Here is a 27,882-nt window from a genome sequence, read left to right on the forward strand (position 1 = left end):
GTGTGTTCTGATACAACTCCAAGACTTTTATCCGTTTACAAATATCTTAATTCCAAGCATACTTCTACTTGACTTTAAATCACACTGAGAAGAACACTGAAATTGCTGTGTCAGATAAGAGCACTGGATCTCTTCCAGCTTTCTGTCTCAGAGCAGCAAGTCCTGGGTGTTTTAAAGGAAACTGCAAAGATCTCCATAGGAGACAGCTCTTGTTCAGTAACGTGGCCATACAGCACCTTGCTTTTTTCTTTTCCTACAACCCATTAGTTACTTTATGGCTTTTACAGTGAAACAAGAGACTTTTATGTCTTTTAGCTTTTACTAAATATCCCTGTGACCTCTTTATGCACTTGAACAGCACCAGGGCACATCACCTTAGAAGTCCCTCAGGAACTGTACTGTGGGCTTCAATTATCATAGTATGAACTGAACTGTACAACTAAAATGGGACATAGTCGTGATGCAAGGAAAAAAATAAAGGTATATTTGGCTTTCCCTTAAAAGTTTCTCTCTCCTGGTTTCCTTATGAATTTCAAACTAAATAACATTGCAGCACCACTCTATTTAGAACTGCTCTGTATATTAGATTTGTACACAGTTGTTTTAAGATTTGGGTCCTTTTTAGTCCTCCATTGATAGAATAAAGCACATTCATTTCCTAGAAGTTTACAGACTTACAAAGAAGGAAGGAAACATAGGGAACTGCTTACATAGGAAACTGCTCAACCCAGAGCAGCAGAAATGGCCAAAGGAAGCATTTTTGTTGTGTTAATTATATTGGCAAGAGTCTATTCCTGCTGTGCATTTCCACCTGGTCCATCTGTCTAAATCACAAATAAATGATGACAAACTTATGCTGGAGGACAAAGCAAGCAGCCACTCCATTTCCCTATGACACACAGAGAAGATCTTCCTGCCACCTGTCTGTGACAGAAGAGTTTCCTGTAAGAGCATGTGGATGGATGGATGGATGGATGGATGGATGAATGGATGGATGATGGATGGATGGATGATGGATGGATGATGGATGGATGGATGGATGGATGGATGGATGGATGGATGGATGGATGATGGATGGATGGATGGATGGATGGATGGATGGATGGATGGATGATGGATGGATGATGGATGGAGGGATGGATGGATGGATGGATGGATGATGGATGGATGAATGGATGATGGATGGATGGATGATGGATGGATGGATGATGGATGGATGGATGGATGGATGGATGGATGGATGGATGGATGAATGGATGATGGATGGATGGATGGATGGATGGATGGATGATGGATGGATGGATGATGGATGGATGATGGATGGATGGATGGATGGATGGATAGATGGATGGATGGATGGATGATGGATGGATGGATGGATGGATGATGGATGGATAGATGGATGGATAGATAGATGATGGATGGATGGATGATGGATGGATGGATGGATGGATGGATGGATGGATGGATGATGGATGGATGGATGGATGGATGGATGGATGGATGATGGATGGATGATGGATGGATGGATGGATGGATGGATGGATGGATGATGGATGGATGGATGGATGGATGGATGGATGGATGATGGATGGATGATGGATGGATGGATGGATGGATGATGGATGGATGGATGGATGAATGGATGATGGATCGATGATGGATCGATGATGGATGGATGATGGATGGATGAATGGATGGATGAATGGATGGATGATGGATGGATGGATGGATGGATGGATGATGGATGGATGGATGGATGGATGGATGGATGATGGATGGATGAATGGATGGATGATGGATGGATGGATGGATGGATGGATGGATGGATGGATGGATGGATGATGGATGGATGGATGATGGATGGATGGATGGATGATGGATGGATGGATGTTCCCCTGCTTTCCGTCTGCCTGGAGTGAAAGCTGTTTTCAAATGGAGTCCCAGTCCATGTTTGTGAGTGTTTCTGTTTCCTCTCAGCTCTGTCACCATCCAGGGGCACAAAATGTAGCTCAGCTCAGGCTCAGCTCTCCTGTCCCCCCACATGGGCAGGCCACAGTCTGTAGCTGGTTACGAACTGCAGCATTTCTTGATTTCTAACCACTGCTGTGTGCAACTAAGCTCCAGGAGGAAAAGGTGCCTCTAAGCCTCTTACCTACTTAGGAGATAAAGAATGCTGGCTAGAAGGATTTACAAAACACAAAAATACAACATGCCTATCCTAATATTCTTGCAAGAAAGAGAAGTTAAGAGTGAAAATTCCAACTCTTCTTTCCATGTCAGCTTCCTCTCCTCTACCCTTCAGCACTGTGTCCATCAGCAGTTAGCAGCTTGCAGGTATTTACTGTTTTACACATGGATTGAGTCATTTTGAGTTGCATTGTCATTTGTTTGCTGTCCTGGCCACTGGCTGAAAGATAGTTAGTTTTAATAAACAGTAGAGTGCATTGTCACAGAACCCAAAATAAATATGCAGGAACCCAGAATTATTTTTTAAATTAATTAATTACATGGAAGTCTGTTGCACTTTTTTTAAATCAACCAAACAGGCTGGGGTTCGGTTGTATGGGGTTTTTCTATTTTTTTTCTGCTATTAATCACATTTAATTTGAGAAAATTATCTTGGGTAGACATGAGAAGAGGAGCTAATAGGTCATTTAAATCACATGTTGTTTCTTCAGAGCTCTGTCTGTCAGACACCCCAATAGGAAAAGACAAAGAAGGATGGCAAATACAGACTGGAACAGTTAAATCATACCTGCATGTATTTTATTTTCTTTTAAATCATGAAGTTCTAGTCCACCGTTACTGGCATGGATGAGTGACCCGTGCCTAAGCAGCAGCTGATTACAGGCTGGTTAACTGAGACTGTCAGCATAATTAACATTCTGAGCCTGCTCAGGAACGCCAGGCTACCAAACCTGCAGTATCTACAAGCTGCCACAGCTCGCTTAATTGAAAAAGACTTGACTGAATCACTAAAAGCTAAAAAATCTGAAACTTTTGATGCAAAAAAGAACAAACTTCTTTTTGCAAGAAAATGACAGAACACAGTATCAGGCTGAAGCCAGGGAAGGAAGTGACTAAGCATGCAACTGCAGCCACTTGGAATAAATCATTTCTATGCCAGTCACGGTGGCAATGAGCACAATCATATGCTTCTTAACTTTGTTCATGTTTTCTCCTTTCTGTTGCAAATCTGCTCAACTGTCATTTTTAGTTTTCTCTTCAAAACGTCGCTAATGCTGTCTAATAACACATCACTCTGTCTCAGCCTGGAAATCACAGCCTCAGAACACAGCAGTGAAGCCCAAGCAGCAGCCCTAACAGAGCAAAGCTGGAATGCTTTTTTCTCTGGAGTTTTTCATGCATAAGCAAGTGAAAGAAGAGACTGGAAAATATTTTAGAATATTTCAGCATGTCAAATGAAATCATTCTGCTCTGCCCTCCTGCCCCCTGCATGCCTGTTTATGCTGAAGAGCAGTAAGACTGGGAAGTACACCAACAAACATCTTCTACTAATTCAGGTCTGATCCTAAGAAATATTACATATACCTTTTGTTTCAAGAAGCTAAAAATATGCCAGTTGCAGTTTTTATATGGAAAATTAAAGGTAATATTCAACAAATATTGCAGTCATTTTCAAAACGGTACTCTTGTAATATTAGAAAGGTTCTGTAAGTAAACAGATATTGGCACACTTATTAACCACAAATAAAAGATAATTCTGCATTTTAAATAGAAGTCTGTATTTCTGTATTTGACAACTACACTCTCCTCACATGGAATTCTGCTATTTGGGCACTCAAGCTCAAAAAAGGACATCAAAATAAATGATACCCATAACAAAATAGATACAGAATAACCTGTGCTGGAATTCCAAAAAGGAACAGACAGCTTAACTGATGGCAAGGGTGTATGTTTGAATATAACTAGCGTCAGACAAAAAGGCAAGCAAATCATCTATTATGCTGATAAAATTATAGAATAATTACATGCCACTATTCCTGTCTCATACGTGAAGATTCTGAGATGCCAAAAAATTAGAATAAAAGCTCAGGTTTAGACAAGTTATAATGGTTCCTGATATTATGTGGATGTCGTGGGTTTCCTTTAATGAAAGTTCTCACCAGCTGCCTTCCTCCAGCAGTCAAGGAGCCACTGCAGCAAACAGGGCTGACCTGACAGAATAATTAATTCTACAGCCTCAGCACATCGTGAGACATGAAGGCAGCTTCATCAGGGGCCCCACAGAGCTAAATGCATGGCAGGGTACAGGTCTGAAACTCCTAAGAAACGTGTGAACATGCATCACCTATGTGTGCTCCGTGCTGTGCAAATGACAAACACTAATCTCAGAGATGTGGGCAAAGGGTAGGAGTGTAAAAGGAGCAGCTGCAGGCAAAGGCATGAGGGCAGAGGGAACAGCTGAGGAGGCAAGGCCAGCCCGGAGGGATTTAACTACACATACACATGGAACACTGGAAAGGTCTAAAGTTTGGTGAACATCAAAACTGTGCAAACGGCCACACGGCTGGCACTACCACCAGCTTGTCTTTACTCACACGTTACTGTTCCTGTTCTTACCAACACGACAGCACATGCTCAGAGCCCACTCCTGTCCCTTGGCCAGAACCGGACACTGGCAGCATTATTGGGTTTCCCTGGGACCACGCTGCAGTCCTGCTTGAATTCAGTTGTGCAACGCCTCTACACTGATGTCCCAGCCCTTGAAGACTTCTCCTTGAACAAAACTCTTCCAAGAGACGTGCACGTAAATCTGGCTGCCCGGGAAGTTCATTCCCTTTGCCATCCCTCACAGGCACGTGCAGAATTGTTCTAGCAAAGTACAAGTCAGATCCCACAGGAGACTCTCGTGGCTTTGGGTTCTTCAACAGATGAATCCTGTCCCATCTGTTACCTGAAAAAATGTTACCTCACGCTGTGAGGAGAGGAAGCTGCCGCCCAGGAGATGAACAGTCGGCAACTGCCATACAAAAGAACTGGCCAATGGCTCTAGCATTCCACCGAAATCTTCCAGGGAGGGGGAAAGGGGCAGTGGGCACTCTCTTAGCTGAGGGGGACACAGTGGCTGTGCGGGAGCAGAGCAGTTCAGTTGGTTTCTGGTGCTGGACTTGTCCTGCTGAGGGTCTCGATGCTGCTGCGGAGCTCTCCTTGTTGCCCATCTGACTGGGGCTTCTCGGCACCAGCCAGCACCGGGAGACCCTCACCATCTCCGCGGGTATTCGGGGGAAACCGGGCCCCCAGCTCCTCCCTGGCTCCGGAGAGAGCAGCTCCCAGGTGCTGGCCGGAACCCCGGCACTGCCATCGCCAGGATACTCACAGCGCACACATGAGCGCATGGGGAAAACGAAGGCCGTGCGTGCTCCCTCCCCCAGCGCTGCCGTCCCCCCGCAAGCTCGGGGCTCGAGGGGCTGCCCCCGAGGCCATGAGGGCAGCACCCCCAATGCCATGAGGGGCAGCACCGCCGAGGCCATGAGGGGCAGCACCGACGAGGCCATGAGGGGCAGCACCGACGAGGCCATGAGGGGCCGCCCCCGAGGCCATGAGGGGCAGCACCGACGAGGCCATGAGGGGCCGCCCCCGAGGCCATGAGGGGCAGCACCGACAAGGCCATGAGGGGCAGCACCCGAGGCCATGAGGGGCCGCCCCCGAGGCCATGAGGGCAGCACCGCCGAGGCCATGAGGGGCAGCCCCCGAAGCCATGAGGGCAGCACCACCAAGGCCATGAGGGGCAGCACCACCGAGGCCATGAGGTGCTGCTCCCGAGGCCATGAGGGTGGCACTGCAGAGACCATGAGGGGCAGCACCGCTGAGGCCATGAGGGGCAGCCCCCAAGGCCATGAGGGGCAGCACCCGAGACCATGAGGGGCAGCACCCGAGGCCATGAGGGGCCGCCCCCGAGGCCATGAGGGGCAGCACCCGAGGCCATGAGGGGCAGCAGCGCCGAGGCCATGAGGGTCAGCACTCGAGGCCATGAGGGGCTGCCCCCGATGCCATGAGGGGCAGCACCCCTGAGGCCATGAGGGCAGCACCCCCGAGGCCATGAGGGGCAGCACCCGAGGCCATGAGGCGCCGCTCCCTCACACGGCGCCAACAGCGCCCCCTGCTGGCCGGGCCAAAGCCAAAAGTGCTCAGCAGATGGGAAAAGGCTGATAGAGGGTTTCTTTGGGGTTGTTTTTTATAGTTTTTATTGTTGCCGTTGTTCTGTCTTGGAACATATATGTGTGCATATACACACACACACATACACACACACACACATATATATATATATATTCTAGTAAGGAACTGCTGTTATTCCTTTTTCCCATACTTTTGCCTCGAAGCACCATAATTTTCAAAGGGAGGAGTCATCTTTCCAGTCCAGGAAGGTTTCCACCTTCCTTGACAGATATTTGTCTTTTAAACGAAGCCAGACAGATCGTTCTCCCCAGACAAGCACAGTTCATGGTGATAGCTCAGGATCTCCCAGCAGCCAGGCCACCCAAACCCCGGCAGCGCTGGCTGGACAATCACACAGGAGGCGTTCTTCCAGCAATGGCATCCCATCCCATGGAAGAGTGGGAAGCATTCACAACAAGCCTGAGTTTATTGTAACCTGATCTCTCTGGCACCTTCACACAGACTGCAGGCACAATCACAAGCAGAGGCTACCAACATGGGCCTTGCATATCACCCCTACACATCTCCAGGGCACTGATGGTGGGGATCGTTCATGCTCTGCAGGTTGAAGCACTGTGTGGAAGATGTAATTAATTTTTATTTCCATGATCATTCATCCTCAAGCACCTTCTGCTGCTTCTACTCATACTAACTTTTCAGGAAGATGCTGGAGGATAAGCCTGAATGGAACAACACTAAATCCAGTGAAACAGAAATGGTCATATGAATTGCAGAGAGTAAGTAAAACAATAGCTTTGCGTCTCATGTGCTGTCCCTGGAGGATGAGACTGAAGCACAGGCTGCTTGCCCTTGACAGGAAAATTAATCCACAAACAGCAGAGGTTTATGTCCAAAAAAGAGACAGAGGAGTCCTTTAACTTTATTTAAATACAGAGAGAGGCCATGGGGCATTTTCCCTGGTGTCTCTCAAAATTTTGGAAGACGCAGCCTCCTTTTTATCCTCATTTCCTGGCCCCATGTCCATCTCTCTTCCCCATTGCCTGAGGTACTTCAGAGGTACAGACCTCCTGAAATGTCTCATACCTGAGACCCCCATCTAATATATAACCCTCCCCCTTTTGTTTTCTTTGTGTCAATCCGTGGAATTCCTACGGAATTTATGGTTCTTCCCATTGTTTCTTTCATCTCTCAGTACCCAGTTTTATTTATCAGCAGACCTACAGTTTGTCTGTGAAGACAAGTCTCTCCCATTCCATTCATCAATCAGTGGAATCCTTCCCATTGTTTCTTTTCTCTCTCACTGCTAGTTTTACCTACCAGCAGACCCACAGTTTGTAAAGACAAATCCCTCACTCCTTTCACCCTCAAAACAGCTTCAGAATCTCAGGACAAAAAGCCAGCCTGGGCACAGTTATGTGTTTAGCTCATTAAGGCTAAAGGACTTTTGACAGGTCACAAAACATCCGGGCCTGGGTGCTGTGAACAAAGCCTCGCCTCCCCCAGGGCAGCCAGAGGCCCCTGTGACCTGGCCACAATGGTAAGGCTTAAGCACAAGTGTCCAGCTGGAAAAGCTTCCTTCTCTGACAGTGTGTAAGTGTGCGTGAGGGGAGCAATAGCCCGAGTGGCCCTGTGCCAAGGCCCTGAGGGACCTGCTGGGGACACACACAGTGACAGATGTGTCGTGGTGTCCTCTGAGCCATCCCACATTACAGAGCACACTGACCCCCAGAGTGCAGCACGGCTCTACACTCCTCAGCTTCCTCGTGAGTGGAACATGGGATCCTTTCACCCTCACAGAGGTGGGGGAGACCTTGCAAAATAATACACCCTAGGAGAAGGGCAAGAGAGCATTTCAATTTATCCATCTGCCTCACCTACCACTGACCACCACGCTCCTTTAGGGCAGTGTAGTTCAACTCCTGGGATAAGATCCTCTCTGGTCTCAATCCTCTTTCCCTATTTCTTCAGAAAATGTTCTGTTGCCTCGATTTCCCTCGCCTGCTTGTTCCCTGAACCTGGCTTTCTCACACTCCCCTCTCGCTGTGTGTGCCTTCAGCCAGCACTGCATCCTGAGTTTCCCTGTGCCCTCCCACGCTCTGATATTTACCCTGGGAGTTACACGCCCCCAGCTCTAATCTGATCCTCATGGAACAGCAGGTTCATTTAATCACCGGCTCAAAAATTGCAGGCACGTTTTATTAGACTTATCTCTCCTAACGATACAGGGATAGCACACCACAGTACCACTGAGAGCAAGCTACAACTGCTAACCCAGCTGACTCCTGGCTCCTTTATAGGGGAATAAAGCCAAGGGAACGACACACGGTGTCACTTCATAAACCCAAACAGAGCACAGCGCGGCACTTGCTAACTACAGCTCCCCAAAGGGATGTGTGATTCACACATAAAGGCACTCCCAGGCCCAAGTGCTCTGGCTGTGAGCAGAAAAAAGCTGTATTCTGCTCTAGTCTGAATTCCAAAGTTTGTGCCCTGTGTCTAGAAAAGCTCCAACTGCATTCCTGAATGTACATTCTGTTACTCCTTCTCACAGGAGTAACAGAAACCTTTCCATTTTTTTTTTTCTTTTTCTTCTCTGTAACATCATCATTAAAAGGATTTTAAAGAGTAAGCACAGAATATCCTGAGGAAGGCTAAGGTGAACCATGAGCCAGAAGAGAGGAAGGCTTTTGATTGATTTGCATGGAATCCCACCTGGTTTCTTATACTCTGGGAAGTTCACATCACTTCCCTACCCCCTCACTCCCGTTCTACTGACACCTGATAATTGTCACTCCCCCTTTTCAAATGTACTTGGCAAACAGATGTACTTGGCTATTACAGGTGCCTTCTCATAATCCTAAAAAATGCACAATTTGCTAGTTCCCCTTTTCTCTGTGCAAAGTTTCAATTCCAAACCAGCTCTGGAGAAGAACAGGCTTTCACAGTGAATGCCATCTTTTCTTTCACAATTTACAATTTTGGCTGCAGTTCATACTAAGCTTTCCATCGGGAAGTTTCATCTAGGTACAGAGAACTCAGCCAGAATGAATGGCAAAAGAAAACACACTATAACTTAACCACGTAAGAAAACCCAAAACCAAACATGAAATTAAACTGAAGCAAATTAGTGCAAAATCAGATAGCAGTGAAATAAATCTGCTAGATTTATTAGCAGATAAAGTTTAGCACCAAGAGAAAAATTTGGACTAACACTACCTTAGCATAGTGTATAACTTCCAAAGAACTTTGAACTTCTCTGTTATGTAGACAAAGAAAACTACATGCTCATCACAGGCTCTGCCCAACACATCTCTTTTCATCTGGATATTAAGACATATCTAGTAACACATTTGCCACTGTATTTCCTGATCTATGCCATTTTCCCCTCAGAAAAAGCCCAGGAAAAAATTAAGAGTGGTCATGGAGTCATAAAACTCAAAACTTAGTCAGGTTCTGTGGTGTCTCAGTTTATGTTTAGGGCTGAAACCCCAAAACACAGACTTGAGCTTTGTGTTCAAGACTGCACAAATAAATAAAATATTTTTCTTAAGAGGTTTTTCTTTGCACCCGTAACAGAATCCAATGACTTGGGCCCTCAAGGTCTCGTTGCCCAGTTCCATGAGTTGAATGGTTACCCCATGGGGGTGCACTGATAGACAAGGTGTAGCTGATACAAGGCAAAGGTCTCTTTAACTTAATTCTTTATTTGTCATAGTTTACATGAGTGGCAGATTGGCCTAAAATTTTGTAAGAAATGTTCATACTGGGATTTGTTTCATATTAGGAGCTTTACTTCCACAACTGGAGAAGAACTCATTCTGCTGTATAAAGATACAGAAATGCAATCTTAAAAAACTCTGGCACTTTTCCTGCTTGTGTAATTCAAAAAGGATCTCAGTAAAGAAAATTCAATTTGGCAATCCATTAACACAGATTTGATGCTCTCTCTGTTCATATCTTGATGTCTCACCCCTTTCAGAAAAATGAAAATAACTCTTGGTAAAGAGTGGCTGTTCCCTCTTATTAGTCCAGTATACTGGCAATTATTAAAACCCTAGGAAAGCTGCTGAAGCTCTGCTGACTCATGGTGGCCAAGAACTTATTTGTTAACTCCATAACCAAGGTGGAGGAGGGAGAAAAAGAAAAAAAAGAAAAGGCAGAGAACAGGCAAAGTTTGGGAAGAAGGCTGTGTGCCAGGCGTACACTAAGTTGCACCAATTCTTCAGGAGAAAGGATCTGGATGTTATTGGAAATTTAACATGCTGTGTTTGAACCTGGTGAAGAGACAAACCTTATTTGAGCCCACTTAAGTTTAGGAACCTAAAAGAGTCATTTCAATGAAGAGTTTACCTCTCACAGACATCTGCTGTCAACGGAGGAAGAGCAGCAGTTCCAAAAGACAAATTGACTTAGCAAAGGTCTGAGCTGTCTTCTCCCTGCTCCATCAAGAACAGAGACACCCCAGGGCAGTGATGGAAAGCCTGTACCAGGACAGCAGCCTGGCACGTGACACTGCTGTCAGCACAAGAGCTCAATTCCCACTGCACTCTGCAGTTTGCCACTGCTCCTCCACCCTACAGAGCAGCCTGCAGAGCCCCAAACAAGCTGCAGCAGAGCACGGGGGATGGAGCTGACAGGGATTAATGGAGTAATTAACCCTTTCCCTCCCCACCAACCTGCCCCAAGGAGAAGGAATCACAGAATGTGCCATGACACAAGAATATATTTCTGACATGAAAGATGTTAGTAAGTGTTAGCCAGGAATGACTGCACTCCTCATTTGGGAGCTCTGGTTTGGTTCATTAATACTTGTGGGATTACTGTAAACCTGAGGTCATTCACAGCCTAAGTACTAGCAAAGGTGGCATTTTAATGCCTGGAAAATTTTAGATTTCACCTCATTTTAAATTATTCTATTCTCACAGCAGTGAATAATTAGGGAAAAGCCAGAGCACATTCCAAGGGTACAGATTCTCTCCCGGTAAGGCAAAGTGGTTCTCAGCACTGCCTGGCTGCATTTGAGCACTGCACTCTGCACTCCTAAGGAGCAGAACAATTCTTCCCAGCCCCCTGCCCATTCCTGCACAAAAAAGAGCCAGGATTTTCCACTTGCCCACCATCATCTGTGATCACATCCTTCACAGCAAAGGAAGGCTGCCAGCATGGTGGATTTGCTGTGACACCATCTCTGCCTTGCTCTGCCCAGATGAGAGCATGTGTTCTTTCCCCACTGCATGCAGGGAAGAAGGGGAAACCAAGGAAAGACAAGGTGGCTCACTTGGTGGTATTTGACGACTGTAGAGCATCACACATATAAAAAGCTCAGCATTAGTGTACCTTCACATAAAATCCTGTCCCTGTCCTGAACAACAGTAAAAACAATTCACCTCATTAAAGTACCACACCAAGCTGCGTACTCGCTGTGCTGTAAAGGCTCTGGAAGCCTGTGGTTGAAGCGTTAGTGTTGTGGAACAAAGTGACAGCAAGTTGGGAAATAAATGAGCACAGTACTCTCTTCTAACCTCCTGGCACTGAGCCTTTTAACAGAGAAGAAAAAAGCAAAAACGGAAAATGTCAGCCCCAAAAACATTTTTCACGTTGTAAAAAAGAGAGTCCGCTCTAAAGCACTTGATAAGAGACACACTGAGGGGTCTGAAAAATAGTGAGTGGAACAAAAAGGTTATGTGAACACATCTAATGTAATAAAAACAAAAAAAATCGTTCCAACCAAAATCTGTATCTATGTCGTACAAACGTCACGTCAGCCCTTAAGACGAAAGTCTCAGCAGCTCGGGGACGCAGGGCAGCACTCGGGAGCACGCAGAGAGGGTCGGGACAGCCCGGCACTCCGGCAGCGCGCACGGAGCGAGCAGCGCCCGCTCTCCCGGGAGGGCTCGCTCATTTGCAAGGGAAGGCAGGCACTGCACATGCCCGCGGTGCCGCCGCCGCTGGGGGCAGCTTTACATAAGGCTGCGCCCGGCGCCAGCCCGCTCAGTCGGCCGGAGCTCTCGGCATGCCGGGCCGCGCTGCCCGCAGCTGGCGCGCCCGAGCCGCGGGCCCGGGGCACGGCGGGGCAGCGCCCGGAGCGCGGCGCCGCGGGCTGCACCCACCCACGGGCGCTCCCATGAAGCGACGCTGTGAAAGCCACGCTCCCAACTAGAAAGATGCAAAACCGTAATATCCGTGAAGATCCTATTACCTAGGAAGAATTTGACGTTTTGCTGCGAACGCTGTGTTGGGATTGATTTATTCTTGGAGTGCTCTGCACGGCTGGCAAAGAATAATGTTCCAAAATCGGTCCATCTCCCAAGGGGTCCAATTTTTCTTCCTGGGTGTCAGCGAGCCCTGACTCACTACAGTGCAGCTGACAGGGGCTGCCATGCTTGTGGCACACTAAGCAAAAAACAAAAGACCTAAGGACGACCTTTGAACAACACAAAGGATGGGTATGTTTTTCATGTTACCTTTTTAATTTATAGTTCATAGTTACTGCATAGCCTGTGCTTTAATTATTCCATAAACTTACCTTGATGCGATTTGTTATTATACTTAAATGGCTTAGGGATTACACCTTTTACCCAACTATTTGTCAGTAGTTATATTGAGGTATTCTTAAACAAACCAAACCGAAAAAAAGCCAAGTTAAAAAAAAACCCAATGTGAAAAGTAGTCGAGTCAAGCTAGGGCTTTGTAAATGATTGCTGAAGTAAAAGATATTAGCATGATTGAAAAAAATGACTGATGTGTGGGGGGATAACTTTTCTAAGTTGTTTTTATTTCCAGGTTTCAATGTAATTAGGCTACTGAGCGGATCAGCTGTAGCTCTGGTAATAGCCCCTACTGTATTACTGACAATGCTTTCTTCTGCTGAACGAGGATGCCCTAAGGGCTGTAGGTGTGAAGGCAAAATGGTATATTGTGAATCTCAGAAATTGCAGGAGATTCCCTCAAGTATATCTGCTGGTTGTTTAGGTTTGTCCCTTCGATATAACAGCCTCCAAAAACTAAAATACAATCAATTTAAAGGTCTTAATCAACTCACCTGGCTCTATTTAGACCATAACCACATCAGCAATATTGACGAAAATGCTTTCAGTGGAATACGCAGACTAAAAGAGTTGATCTTGAGTTCCAACAGAATCTCCTATTTTCTTAATAATACCTTCAGACCTGTGACAAATCTCCGGAATTTGGATCTGTCATACAATCAGCTGCAGTCTCTGGGATCTGAGCAGTTCAGGGGCTTAAGGAAGCTGCTGAGTTTACATTTGCGGTCCAATTCCCTAAGAACCATTCCTGTTCGAATATTTCAAGATTGCAGGAACCTCGAACTGTTGGACCTGGGTTATAATCGCATCCGGAGTTTAGCAAGGAATGTCTTTGCAGGTATGATCAGACTGAAAGAGCTTCATCTGGAGCACAATCAATTTTCTAAGCTCAACCTGGCACTTTTTCCAAGGCTAGTCAGCCTTCAAAACCTTTATTTACAGTGGAATAAAATCAGTGTGATAGGACAAACTATGTCTTGGACCTGGAGCTCATTACAAAGACTCGATTTATCTGGCAATGAAATAGAAGCTTTCAGTGGACCTAGTGTTTTTCAGTGTGTGCCCAATTTACAGCGCCTCAACCTGGATTCAAACAAGCTCACATTTATTGGTCAAGAAATTTTGGATTCTTGGATATCTCTCAATGACATCAGCCTTGCCGGGAATATATGGGAATGCAGCAGAAACATTTGCTCTCTGGTAAACTGGCTTAAAAGTTTTAAAGGGCTGAGGGAAAATACAATTATTTGTGCCAGCCCCAAAGAGCTGCAAGGGGTGAACGTTATTGATGCAGTGAAAAACTACAGCATCTGTGGCAAGAGTACCACGGAAAGGTTCGAACTGGCACGAGCTCTCCCAAAGCCAACGTTTAAACCAAAACTCACCAGGCCTAAACACGACAGCAAGCCCCCCGTGCCCCCGACGGTGGGAGCCACGGAAGGCAGCTCTGAGCCCGAGCACGACGCAGAGCACATCTCCTTCCACAAAATCATCGCCGGCAGCGTGGCTCTCTTCCTGTCGGTGCTGGTGATCCTGCTGGTGATCTATGTGTCATGGAAGCGCTACCCTGCCAGCATGAAGCAGCTGCAGCAGCGCTCGCTCATGCGAAGGCACAGGAAAAAGAAAAGACAGTCGCTGAAGCAAATGACTCCAAGCACACAGGAATTTTATGTAGATTACAAACCCACCAACACTGAGACCAGTGAGATGCTGCTGAATGGAATGGGACCCTGCACGTACAACAAATCGGGCTCCAGGGAATGCGAGGTATGAACCATTGTGATAAAAGAGCTTTTAAAGGCTGGGAAATAGTGGTGCTTTATTGAACTCTAGGGACTATAAAGGAAACGTTTTTCTCACTTTTCTGGCACAGCTCTTCCATGTCCCTTTTTTGTACATTCATAATACTGGTCATTTTACTCTCATACATAATCAACTCATTGAAATTTAAATACCGCAATCAATGTGAAGCCTGAGCTCTGGTTTAATACAATACCTATTGTACAAACCCTCTACTGATCTCATTAAAGTCTCTCTTGTTTTTAAATAGAAAACTTCTTTCATAAGTAATCCACTGCACCTGCACCAACTGTGCCTCTGTTTAGGGAGATAAATGACAACAATGAAAAAAAAAATCAAACTCAGGGTATCCCCCTCTGCCTCCCCAAACCCAGTCCTTGCTCTAAAACTCACTTTTTGAGCCCAGAATGAAGGAAAGATCCAGGTGCTGTAGTATAATATGAATTCTGAGTTGTCTGAGGACAGAGATGGTGCAGGAACAGCTCTGAAAAAATGCCTGATTGCTGCTCAACACAAGAGAGACTAGAAAGCACCCTTAAGAATCACACCAGAGGCAAAGCAGAGGGAAACCTAGGCTTAATAAAAAAATTAAAAATAAAAAGGTACAGTGGTATTTTCTGTACCGCATTATACCACAGTGTTTCTAGGGCCAATAGCTAGCAATTGAAACCTGTTTATGTGACTTCATACAAAAGGTGCCAGTGTTTATCCCTACATCCAGTTGCCTTTCAGAAAATAGTCAAAAGGCATTCATTAGATGAGGAGCAGAAATTCCTTATTGATGCAATTAGAGGAACTCAAATGTGCAGCAGCAAAAGCAAGACCACTTCCTGCACACATTTGTTTCAGCTCTCATTAGGAATTCTCTTTTCAGGACTGTCAAAGGCATTTATGTAGCTGAGGAAACCATTAAAATCCATCATTTTCTTCTGTTTCTGTTTATTGGCTGGGCTAGGCTTGCTAAGGTTGTGTTATGTTTTGCACAGTGTCCCTCTAATAACTAAATAAAGCTTCATCACTTAAAATGCCAAACACTGAGCATTTTAGACATGCTACAGCTGCACAGAGCTTTCAGAGAAAACTGGTTACTCACTGATGTGAGAGGAGTACACCCAAAAATCCTTTTACACAAATCAGTGACAAATCATTTTCCTCTCTTACCAAAACCCTAATGACATTACAGAATTCACACATATTCAGTTTTAATGTCTAGTCATACACCAGTGGTTGTGGGCAAAATACAGATTTGTAACCCAGCTATTCCCTGCCTTCCTTCTCCCCAAATCATGTATTTTGTTGGCTGCAGAAGAACAGAATATCCCCCATATTTGCAAATAAATCATACCTCTTACTTTGATTATCAGGAAGGGAGGGTATGAAATAACACAGCAGCACCTTTATAGAAGTCAGTAACTTAATTATCTCCATTTTGCAACTTGATTTGGCTTTGTAAACTGCACATCTTCAATCACTTGGGAAGGAATATTTCTACAAGGCAGTTTCACTGCAGCAGATTAGAAAAAGCAAACCTTAACAGAAGGTTCTCCTGAATTGTTACTGAAAAAACCCAAATATAGAAAATCACCTTGAAACATTGAAAACAAAGATAGAAACATCTCTTAAAAGAACTAATACACTTGAAAGGGTTTGGGCTGGGGTTTTTTCAGGGAATGAAACCATTCTCCTTTTCAAGGACTGTAGTGAGGAAATAGCTGAGGGTGGAAGCTGGAGCTGAGCTGAGCCCTGCAAGAGAGACCCCATTTCCCTGAGCACCAGGACCCCACAGCATTCACAGTGCCAGTGCTTGAGACACTTCAGCAGCACAGCAGAGCTACACCTCAGTTGTGCCTGGGCAGCTGCTATTAAAAAGTCAATACACATTTAATTATCCAGGCTACTGCAGGATTCAGTTTTCTACCAGCACATCCTGCTTATCTCTGCACTGAAGCATTAGAGTTTGCTATAAACTTCATGTTAACAACCATCCCTGCACTTCAGGGGCTTTCATCTCTGCAGTGGTGACTAACATTGGGCACAGCCAAAACACAAGAGACTTGCCCCAAAACATATGGATGTTCATATATACATACATACAGACACACACACACACGTGTGTGTGTGTGTGTGTACAAATATAAATACACATAAAAATAAAATTATTTTTTTATATTTCGTTTTAGGACTGTTAACTGCAATCAGAAAATAATTTCATACTATTACTTAAGAATTTTTGTTATTCAGAAATATTCAATGCATCTTCTAAAACCTCTTAGTGAACTGTGATTGTGAGAGTTGTCTATAATTGAATTTGACTTATTATGCTTTGTGTTTCTTTAATGCCTTGTTCTAAACATTACTCAGAAAGTGCTACCTGTAAAACCATCACTAGCTCCCTTTGAATAATCAATTATAGGCATGAAAAAGCAAATGAGGCCAGTCTGCCATTAATCATGGGTGGGTAACAAACACCCAGCAGGTTCATTCATGCACAGACAGGCTCAGATCCCCAATCCCCTCCCAGGCTGGGAACTGCAGCTGTCCCCAGACACGTGGGTCAGTGTGTGAATCCTGCCATGGTCACTGGCAGTGCAGCCCCTGGCTGGGCACACACCAAACACACCCAGTGCAACTCTCTGAGCCTTGTGCACAGCCCAGGGCCTGGGAGCCAAGGTTTTAAATCCCACCCTAGTGCCCATGGCTTAGAAAGCATTTTGAACCAGCTCCACAGCCCCTTAAAACACATTATGAACTCCATGTTTTCATGTGAGCAAAACCCACATGAACTCAGCTAACCTGAGCCTCACCACTGGCAAATGAAATACTCCAGCAGTGACTTGGTTTGGGTGGCAGGGCCACCAGAGTCACAAATTCTAATAATCTAGTGGGAATGACTTGGTCTTGGCTGAGCAGCTCTAAGTCCCCATGAAAGGCTGCCCCTCTCCTGAATACAAATGAAGTGCTGAAGCCTCAGAGGCTCCAGCAAAGAAATTTCTCCTTTGCTTCTCTCCAGTATCTAAAATCTTGATCCCACTTTGTCCTGGTTTTTGGATAGTTTGGTGCCAGTCTCTCCCAAAACTCACTGGGGTGATGCCAAGCAATCCTCAGAGGATGTCAAAGAGCCACAGCAGCTACCATGGCTCTCACAAACCTGGGAGCCTTCACACAAGCATTTTAGGCACTAAGTTGAGGAAGGAGATGTGACCAAATGCCTCCAATGACTTGGTTCCTCTTTAATGGAGCTGACAGCACCTACATATTCCAATTTTAGGAGAGCAGCAATGGGTCTTGAAGATGTATGTAATTTTTTTTTTCTGTTTGTTTTTGGGATCTGTAGTCATTTACTGTTCCTTTTCCTGGGACATGTATGGTGTTCTGGGGCTACCACTGCCGACCAGGGCTTTTCAAGCTGCAGACAAAGTGCAGGACTCTTCCATGCCCAATGTCATTGTCACTGGGTTGGCATCTATGTGTGCTTAGACAATGCTGAGACGAATGTTAGGTGGAATCACCAAACTGCTTCATTTCATTGTAGCACCCCAAAAACGTTGAGGGCAGTCAGGACTTTCTCTGTGAGACACAGAGAGACCATGGCAAACAGAATGAGAGATTTGAGGTCATTTGCTGGATCACACAGAGGCTGAGTGCTGGGACTGTAACCCAGCCCTTGCACTCAGGTCTCCTCCTTGCCTCTCACAGACCCAGCTCATGGAATATTCCAGTGCCATTTCAGAGTAACCCCACACAGAATGCACATCTTGGGGAAAAGAAAATAACTCATGCACTAAGCAAATTGGAGGAGACTGGTAATGTTCATTCACCATGTTGAGATCACCTCCAGCAACTGCAGAGTAAGAGAATAATAATGAGAACAAGTGGCTTGAGTATAATGACTGCAAGCTCCTCTGCTGGCTGGCTTTCATGACTCACTATCTGCACCTCCAGAGTCATCACAGCTGAAGCTTTGGCAAAGCTCTCTTTTCTTATTAGTATAAAATGGTGAGCCTTCATAGAAAATTCAATTGCAAAATCAACATAAATATACAATATGCCTGCAAACACAATTAGAAATTTTCAGTTTGCTGCAAGCAAATGGTCTTTGCTGTCAGCCCTCAGTGCTAGATAAATATTCCATGGGTGAATTTCTGTGGAACAATAGTGACATCCAGTGGGTAGGGAGCTTAATCACAGGTATCTCCTGCATAAATCAATTCCCACTGAGATATGTTTGCCTCTTCCCTTGGCATCCTTCTCTGTCCCACAGGAGAAACATCAAACCCTTGCAGCATAGTGAGTGCTCAGCTGGAGCTGTGTACAGCAGCCACAACCTGCATGTAGTGAGGACATGGAGAAAATAAGAGCAGGTGAAAGCTGGCAGGAAATGGTGACTTCCATCCAGTGTGGAGGTCACTACTGCCAGAAAAAGGCAAGGAGTACACAAGCAGCTCTAACAAGTTTGTGGCCACTGGTTTAAAACTAATTATTTAGAAAACACCACTTTAACAGACTAGAAAATAAACTCAGGCCACAAATAACTCATTCAACCTCCTAATAGCAGAACACTAAAAATTTTTTTCTTCAGTTTATAATAATAAGAGAAACATTTTATTAGACATTAAAAGAAGGACAATTAAATACCTGGGAACAAGCCAAAGTAAGAACTTCCTCTCAAAACCACACAACGTTCAAAGAGACAAGAGGAAAATGATGCAAGATCAAATTCACAAACAGTAGCAAAGTCCTACAGTGGCAAATATGACATGAATGTGCAGCACATTTGCTTGGGCACACCCTCAGGAGCGTTTTGCTGTACCTACACTGGGTCTCAGTGACCCTGTGCCAATGTTCCTGCCATGGTCCTGAACCACAGGGAGGGACAGAGGACAATGAAGTCAGGATTGCAGCTCTGTTGATAAGATTCAGGTTTCACTGCCCCACAGAAGGTGCACAGGAACTCATTTCCCTCCACACTGGAGGAAATCCAGCTGTAATTCTAACTTTTGATGGCTTCAGGTGCACTGGGAGGTCACCTATCAGTCAGTCCATGCTCCAGTGCTTTGCTTTTCAGCCCTAGCAAGGCTTTGGAGAGGGGGGATCATCACAGGAGGATAAAATTTCTGATTGTGGTGTGATTCTCAGGGCTACAGCCAAACCCTTCCCTGGCATCACCACCAACAGAGCACAGCAGGGCACACAGGCAGTGAGACATGGCACAGCTCAACAGGAGGTCAGAACAGAATAAAAAGGCTTTTATCCAGGGCCCTGTGGGACAATTAGCTGTGAGCTGATGGCCAACGTTTTACCTACCAGAGAAGCTGCAAATCTCATTTGGAACGAGCACAAACATCATAAAAGCAAGAATGAAAAAGATTTGCAAGTAGGCACTATCTTTTTATCCCACCAATCCATCACAGAAATTACATTTCCCTGCAAGTCTTGTCTTGCTCACGCTGTGACACCATAATCACCACAGCACTGGCATTGTAATGGAAGAATGAGCATTGTTTACTGAGAAGGGGCAAAAGGCTAGCTAATTCCTATTTATTAGCTTCTTCCTAAAAGGCTTAATGACCTCCATCACCTTCCTGATGTTATTACAGGAAATACTAGATATTCATGTGAGAACTCACACATTTAAGGTTCTTCATCACTAAAATCAACCAAACTCTTTAACAAAACAAAATATTTCATTCTTTACTTACTGTTTGTTAATGTTTCCCACAAACTTTTGTTTGCCAAAAAGCAACTGAATAACTGGAGGTGTGATCTTGAAAAAGAGTCCTCCAAAACCCCTTCACATGTCCTCTTAACCACTAAAGCCATTCCCTTCCTGTGTTTATGACCAGCATTCTCATGGGCACCTCTGTTCATGGCCATAATTACACTGAGAGAGAGAAAAAACCCAGGGAAAGGGTTGCATGTGGCTTACAGCACTGGTAAAAAGTCAGGAAGGGTCACTCAGCTTTTCCAGAACTTAAAAATTGGAAGTAAAAGATACAAAATGATAGATAGATATAGATATAGATATAGATATAGATATAGATATAGATATAGATAGATAGATAGATAGATAGATAGATAGATAGATAGATAGATAGAGATAGATAGATATGGAATGTCAAATAAAATAAACATTTCTGCATCTCTTAGAAGTATTTTAAACAGCTTTTTTTTAAGTTGCTACTGTCAGGTTCTGGGCATCTTTGGGCATCAAACAAAAAGCCTGTCTTTTCTTTCATACCTTACTAAATTATAGGAAGAAAATACCTTCCTATAATGTAAAACATTCTTTCCAAAGCTGTGGGACTGAGCTGGTGCTGGAAAAAGTCTAAACATATTCCATCCTACTGCTGTTGTTTCTGATGAGATTATTTCCAACAGCTGCAGAAGTGGTAAGATACAGCTCACAGGTAACATGTACATTATTCTAGCTGAGCACATCCTCTGGCCTTTATTTCAAGGTTCATGGCAAATCCTAGGGTGTGTTGTTGGCTCTTCCATGTGCCCTTTGTGGTCAGGAACAGCTTACTGAATGTTGGAATGCCAGTTCTTTCTTTACCTGTGTCTGCAGCAGTTGGCACTGTAGAACTCATGGTTCTGATGTTTTGGGCACTCGTATTTTCTAGTTCCCTGAAGGCTGCAAGGCTCACAAACAGACTCCAAAGTAAAGTAATGAGATTATCATCCCCTTCCTGGTTCAGCTCTGAGCCAGAGGAGAAAAGGTGCCCCAAACATTCAAAGGTACAGCCGGGATCCCAGTGAAAGCTGGGTGCCATGATCTAGCTGAGGTATTAGAACATGGGTTGGACTCAGTGATCTTAAAGGTCTCTTCCAACCTAGAAATTCTGTGATTCTGTGAAAGTTGGGCATCCCAAGTGCCTGGTGGGCATCCCCAGAGCCTGGTGGGCATCCCAAGAGCCTGGTGGGCATCCCCAGAGCCTGGTGGGCATCCCCAGAGCCTGGTTGGGCATCCCAAGTGCCTGGTGGGCATCCCAAGGGCCTGGTGGGCATCCCCAGAGCCCTGGTGGGCATCCCAAGAGCCTGGTGGGCATCCCCAGAGCCTGGTGGGCACCCCAAGAGCATGGTGGACACCCCAGAGCCCTGGTGGCTGCTCCCTGTGCTGCCCTAGGGAACACTGAACAGCCCAGGGGAGATAATGAGCAGTTGTAGTGCATTAGTAATACAAATCCACTGAAAACACAACCATCAGAAATGGATTCCCTGTTCCAAAAATACAGACTTCATCATGTATATTCTAGCATACACACTGTCTTGTTTGATTTAACTTGTTAAAATGCATTATTTAGCACTGCACAAGCATCTGTTTGGGGCTGTGGCGAGTTGTGCAAAAGCTGCAGGTGATAAAAGCAGAGAAAGGGAACACAGCTTACAAAAAGCAGACTGGAGTCAAACAGAAAAACACTTCAGACAATCTTAATTAGTGTGCTGTAACTCTTTTTTCAGTCTCCCATAGATTATCCTGTTTATTTTAAAACAGACTGCAGCAAAGGTTTTCAGACCTGCAAATGGGAATTTCAACACCCAAATCTCACCCATTTGTTGCACCAGTTGAGCACTTAACCTTTGTTATGAAACATTATCTCCTCTCCATTTCTCCCCAGAGCTGGACATTTGAACATGACTCAAGGGTCACAAAGTGCTCTGGCCAGCTCCATGAAGCTATTTTGAAAAACTACCTTCCCAGAGATTTTGTCAAATCAAAGGGAGCAGCTGTGGCTCAGTGAGTGCAGATGGGGCAGACCCACCTCAGTCACACTGGGAGGGCTGCAAAAGGATGGAAAAGGATGTTGGTAGCTGGGGAACTGCCTTCTGACCTGCTGCAAAAAGGACTGGCACTAATTCCTGGCACATCAACCATGGTTCACCTTAAAAAACAGCTACAGATTCTCAAGTCTGGCTTCTTTTAGCCAGAAGAGTTTATTCCTCAATTTCTCACTAATAACAATCATAGTAATCTTATACAAAAACACTTAGTCAAAGTATGAGAAAAGGATCATCTTTTCCTCTTCAATGAAAGAGTAACATCAAATAACATGCCAGCACATCAGAGTTTTGTTAGCAGTACACTGTATCTTGTAATGTGGCACTCTCAGATGGCAGCACTGCCTTGCAGCCATCTGGGACATGAGTCATATCCTCAGAGCAGTCAGCTTCATCCTGGCCTGCCCCAGAGCTCCCAGCTTCTCTGAGCATCCCTGTGCTCCAGACACATCCTCTGTGCACATCCCAGCCATTTCCAGCTGGGGGACACATCCCTGTGCACATCCCAGCCATTTCCATCTCAGACACTCATCCCTGTGCTCCAGACACATCCTCTGTGCACATCCCAGCCATTTCCAGCTGGGGGACACATCCCTGTGCTCCAGACACTGCACTGAGCACATCCCAGCCATTTCCATCTCAGACACTCTTCCCTGTGCTCCAGACACTGCACTGTGCACATCCCAGCCATTTCCATCTCAGACACTCTTCCCTGTGCTCCAGACACATCCCTGTGCACATCCCAGCCATTTCCATCTCAGACACTCATCCCTGTGCTCCAGACACATCCTCTGTGCACATCCCAGCCATTTCCATCTGAGGGACACATCCCTGTGCACATCCCAGCCATTTCCATCTCAGACACTCATCCCTGTGCTCCAGACACATCCCTGTGCACATCCCAGCCATTTCCATTTGAGGGACACATCTCTGCGCTCCCAGGGCTGTGACTCACACTGTGATACCCTCACCATCCTCCTTCCAACACAGGATCCCTGCAGGAGGGGTGGAAACCCAGCTCTGGAACTCCTCCTAAGGCTACCTGTACCTAGCTCCAGCAGCCTCTCTGCTCTGGGGACTAAATGTTTGTCTCTACTTTGATTTATCTCCAACAGCAGTTCCCAGGTTACACTAGTGACACAAAATGCAGGCCTGCAGCAAAGCCCAGCAATATTATGAGTTCAAAAGCTCCAATTGCCAGACAGGAACTCATCCTTCATTAAAGAACAGATTTACTCCAAGCACACTGGACAGCACCTCCCACCCACCCCTGCTGCTGCTGCTGGCAGCACAAACAAGAGTTTCATTTTTCTAGTGAGCAAGCAACAAGCACAGAGGGTATGAGGGAGAACATTCCACAAGGGAATCCTGAGCCCTGGGTCAGGCTGGGCGAAAAGCAGCAGCAGTGCAGGGAAAGGGGCTGGGAGGGCAGTGCAGCTGCCTCAGTCTGCAGGAACTGAAGTGCAGCAGTTTCCATGGAGGTCTGCTTTTATGGAAGTTTAGAAAAGCACAGGAACTTAGGCAGCCATGCACAATTCCCTGCTAAAAGGACAGCTGGGCTGCAGCCACAGCACATTGTGGCAAGTTCTGATGTGCAAGAGCAGTAGAGAAGGATTTGAAATTGTAACATGAGGGATTGCACTGTCAAATGTGAAAGCATGTTGGATTTGGCCTGTACTGGTATCATAAATTAAAAACATCTGTACATCAGTAATATGAACAGAATGTATCAGTAATATCAATAGAATGTATCAGCAATATGAATAGAATGTATCAGCAATATGAATAGACTGCATTTTCCAAAGCCATGGAACTACTGATATGTATGCTTTGGCTTCATGTATAAACTGACATGGCAAGTTCTAAATTTAGCCAAGCCAATTTCTTTTAAAGCCTCATCACGCTAATTACATCCATCAAGTGTGTAAAATACATTTTGTCAGCTAAGAACAGAAGACTTAAATTAAATGTAAATCCTTACTCAGCACTTTAAGCTGTTAATGGCTCTAAGTCGTTAATGAGATGATGAAAGGAAAATGCTCCTGCAGACTCTGTAGTGAGAATTTATTACCAGTACTCATTACTCCCAGCCAGTGCAGATTCTGGAAGTGTCCCACATTTGTGCCAACACCCCAGTATCAACAGAGAGATACCAAAATAATCTTCTTTGCTTGCAGATGTGCTCGTGTGTGCAGGTGGGGCTTGGCAGGCACTGCCAGAGATGGGTGCCCTCCCTCCTGAGGCACAGGAGCTTTCCCCATCCTGCAGCAGGGCACAATGTCAGAATGGCATCTCAGCTTGACTTGCTGGCATTGTAATTCATCAAACAGTGTGAGCACTAATGGCTGACTGCACAGCATGCCTGCGCTTATGTGTTTTGATAATGAATTTTGATAGATCCCCCATTAGAATTAGCTCAGAAGAGCACTGGAAAGAGATTTACAGAACTATGGATGTACTACAGCAGGGTGGGGGAGAACATGAGAGTTAAAGGAATATATCCCTGTTATATATCCCTGTTATCCAAAACTTGCAAATTTCATTTCAATTCAGTAACATCAGGATTTATGAATTTTCATTCTTTTTACCAACTACAGGATTTCCCGTCTCTGCCTATAACCTTAAGGAAGGTTATTAAGAGAAATTCCCAATTGCAGAAAACCCCTAGATCAGGCTTAGTTCTTACTGAAAGGAAAAATATCATTATTTGATTTCTTTCTCAGATTTCTCTCTCCCACTCTAGTCCCTTTCTTTCCTTCAGTCTGAGCTCCTCTCCTCTCTTGATTAGCTATTTCACAGAAGGAAAAAGAAAATCCAGGAGCTACATTTAAATGTACCAGATGCCCTTGAATTTGTACCGAGTTGTGCCCTGTAAAGCCTTGTTTACAACCTCAGCTCCAGCAGTAAGTGAGCTCCCAGGAACAAAGAAATGTTAGAGGCATTTTCACAACAGTTTTAAATTGCTTCCCCCAGTAGAGAAGACTCACTGATCAAGTAAATAAAGTGAGGTAAAGTGATTCATGCTCAAACACAATGAAAATTAATAAAATAAAGCAGTCTGGAATATTTTCACCCTCTGCAGGAACACTGTCCAATCAACTTTTAGTGAAAATTAACATAATGTTCAAAAATTATTATGCATGAGAAAACAAAAGCTATCTCAAATGATTGCCCTGCTGCAAGAGGATGCTGATTAGCTACAGAGAATTGAATTTCTGGTATCAGTGCTTTATTGGGTCACTGTATGGATTTGACAGTCAAGACACCTCCTTACACTGCAAAAACAAAGCAGATTTGCCTAAGATTAATTCCACACTAGCTTGATTGTTAATTAATCTCTCCCAAATGGATTTTTTAAATGTACTCGAAAAGGCCAGTGCAAATAGAAGTGCTGTGTGTAAGAAGGGGCCGGTTCTGCAGGCAGGGATGCTGCAGGGAGCAGCCTGCACTCCCTGGGCTGAGGGTTCATTACAATGCATGGCTCTCACAGGCTCTGGGAGCTGCACTGGATAACCCCTGATCCCTCTCCCCAGGACCACAGAGTACTTTGTGTCTGTTTAATAATGCTGTTTCAGGCTTTAATCAAAGATTTACAATCTACACCCTGGAACAAGGAGTCTTCCCCTTTTTAAAAGGTTTCAAATAAAACACTTTTTTTGTAGAGATTTTTCCTGAATATCTGTAGCCTGTGCCCCTTACCTGCACCTTCTTACAATTTAATACCTCTTTATGCAATTTAATGCTTCCTCTTCCACTTCTCTGCATCCCCAACACAAAGAAAACACAGAGACTGTCACATGTTCTTTCCAGCATAAATCTGTATGTCCAATTTTACTGAATGAATTAACAGCTTTGAAGGGAAGGAGTAAGCAGTGAAGTGCAGGAGCTGATGGGAACCTGTGCTAGGCAGTAGAAGGAGCAGAACTGAAGTTCTGTGGAAATCCAGCTGCTATGTGGCATTTGCTAACACACTGCAGTGGTGCTGCATGCTAATGGCAGTGAGAGAAAGAGGGGATTTGCAAATTGTGAAGCTGTACTGGCGTTAAACTGTTTGGGAAACAGCCTGGGAGAAAGGAATGCCTCAAATCAACCGATCAAAATTACCTGAAAACTCAGCTCCTCCCTATTCTGTTACACATCATAAAACTGCTGTGATAATTACAAAGCTCGTTCAGCCAATAATGGCAAAAATGTGGACAGACACCTGAAACTTCATCCCCTTCATCAGTTCAGCTTCAGCTCTGACTGTGTCTGAGCCAGTTCCTTCCCATTTTGGAGCAGTTGGTCATTCCCCCAGATAATTTCTGGCAGCACTCTGAAATGATCCTCCATTCCAAGGCCGGGTTGGACAGGGCTGTGAGCAGCCTGGCTCAGTGGAAGGTGTCCCTGCCCATGGCAGAGGGCTGGAAAGAAATGCTCTTCCAAGACAGGCCATTCTGTGGTTCTCTGAGTCACACCCCTAACTCCAAAGCTCTAGGCAAACACCTTCACCAGGCTGGCCTGTGCTTCTGTTCCAAGCAGTACTGGAAGTCTCCAGCAAGCTGGGAACTCCTGCATCCTTCTGGAAAAGGTCTCTTCTGCTTTACATTTACCTTTCCAATGAGCCTCCTCCCAAAATACTGACAAGAAGCTGTTGTCTAAAGCCATGTTTTTCTATCCAATGGGCAAATTCATTAGAGCTCCTCTTGCAAAAGGGGACTGACAGATCCTATTGAAAAGAAGTTTTGGGCAGCCTGACAACCTCAGCCAACACCTTTGCCCTCTCCGTGTGGCCCTGGAGCAGCACAGGTCAGGGAATTCAGGGCACACGCCCCTCCTGCTGGTTTCCCTCTGTTCCAGAGTGCAAGGCACAAAGCAGGGCTTGTCCCAAGGTGTCCAAGAGCACTCTCCCAGGATGACTCTCAGGGCAGGTGTGTTATTTTTTAGCAAGTGTTGTTCTGCTTGACAGTACTAACACTGACTGCAAGAACAACAATATATAACTGCTTATGCCTTCCTGTTCTGTTAGTGTTCCACACATCAGAGCTTGCAGAGCCTGTGGGAAAGAAGCCAGTGACCATTAACCTTCACTTTATTTTATGCTTTTATAATTTCAGGAGTTTAGTTTCAGGCTTGCAGCCTTCAGGGCTGCAAAGTTGAGACTGGAGTAAAATACTGCAAAGCAGCAAATGCTTAGCATTAAGTTAGAAGAGCTTTTCCTGAGTGCCCATGTCATTTCTCCCAGCTCTAATGCAAACTTTATTTCAGGGGATTTAACAATTTTTTTCTTGCCTTGAAGTAAATGCACCAGAGATGCTTTGTGCTTTTGTAACAAAGAATTGGTCCTGGATTTGACAGTGGCCAGTTCACTGAGTTCCCAAGAAGTCACTCTGAGTAGGCAGCACCTGACTTTCAAACCCTGCATTTCTTGTCAATGGACAAGGTGACTCAAGGCTGGAGGGATGGCCAGGACAGCACATTCACATCTTTGTTTCTACCACCCATAGGAACCCAGCTGAAAACCCTATTGCCATTAAAAATCAGGAAATCCCTCTCGTACCTTCATGCTCCCCTTTTCTTTGACTCAGACTGGCCCACTGAAACTCAAGACAAAAACACCTCCCAAAGG

At 45.1% G+C, this 27,882-nt stretch overlaps 2 protein-coding genes across 8 annotated transcripts in view; one reads left to right on the plus strand and one right to left on the minus strand.

Moving 5' to 3' along the window:
• Positions 1-27,882, minus strand: part of CTNNA3 (catenin alpha 3) — a 410,743-nt gene that overhangs the window by 215,718 nt on the left and 167,143 nt on the right. The gene's annotated exons all lie outside the window — the stretch shown is intronic.
• The window catches only part of LRRTM3 (leucine rich repeat transmembrane neuronal 3), a 76,473-nt gene continuing 60,555 nt past the window's right edge, over positions 11,965-27,882 (plus strand). For 2 of the 4 annotated variants that reach the window (XR_012581052.1, XM_074544400.1), the window contains exon 1: positions 12,635-14,462. Coding sequence is in view for 3 of the 4 variants with exons in the window: in XM_074544400.1 (XP_074400501.1) it covers positions 12,882-14,462 (1,581 nt within the window). In the remaining variant the exon portion in view is untranslated. Of the gene's footprint in view, positions 12,594-12,634; positions 14,463-27,882 lie in introns of those variants that run through there. The other 2 variants (XM_074544403.1, XM_074544402.1) reach the window with 2 other exon arrangements.

This window comes from Zonotrichia albicollis, chromosome 7 (assembly GCF_047830755.1).
Source record: "Zonotrichia albicollis isolate bZonAlb1 chromosome 7, bZonAlb1.hap1, whole genome shotgun sequence".
Lineage (NCBI taxonomy): Eukaryota > Metazoa > Chordata > Aves > Passeriformes > Passerellidae > Zonotrichia > Zonotrichia albicollis.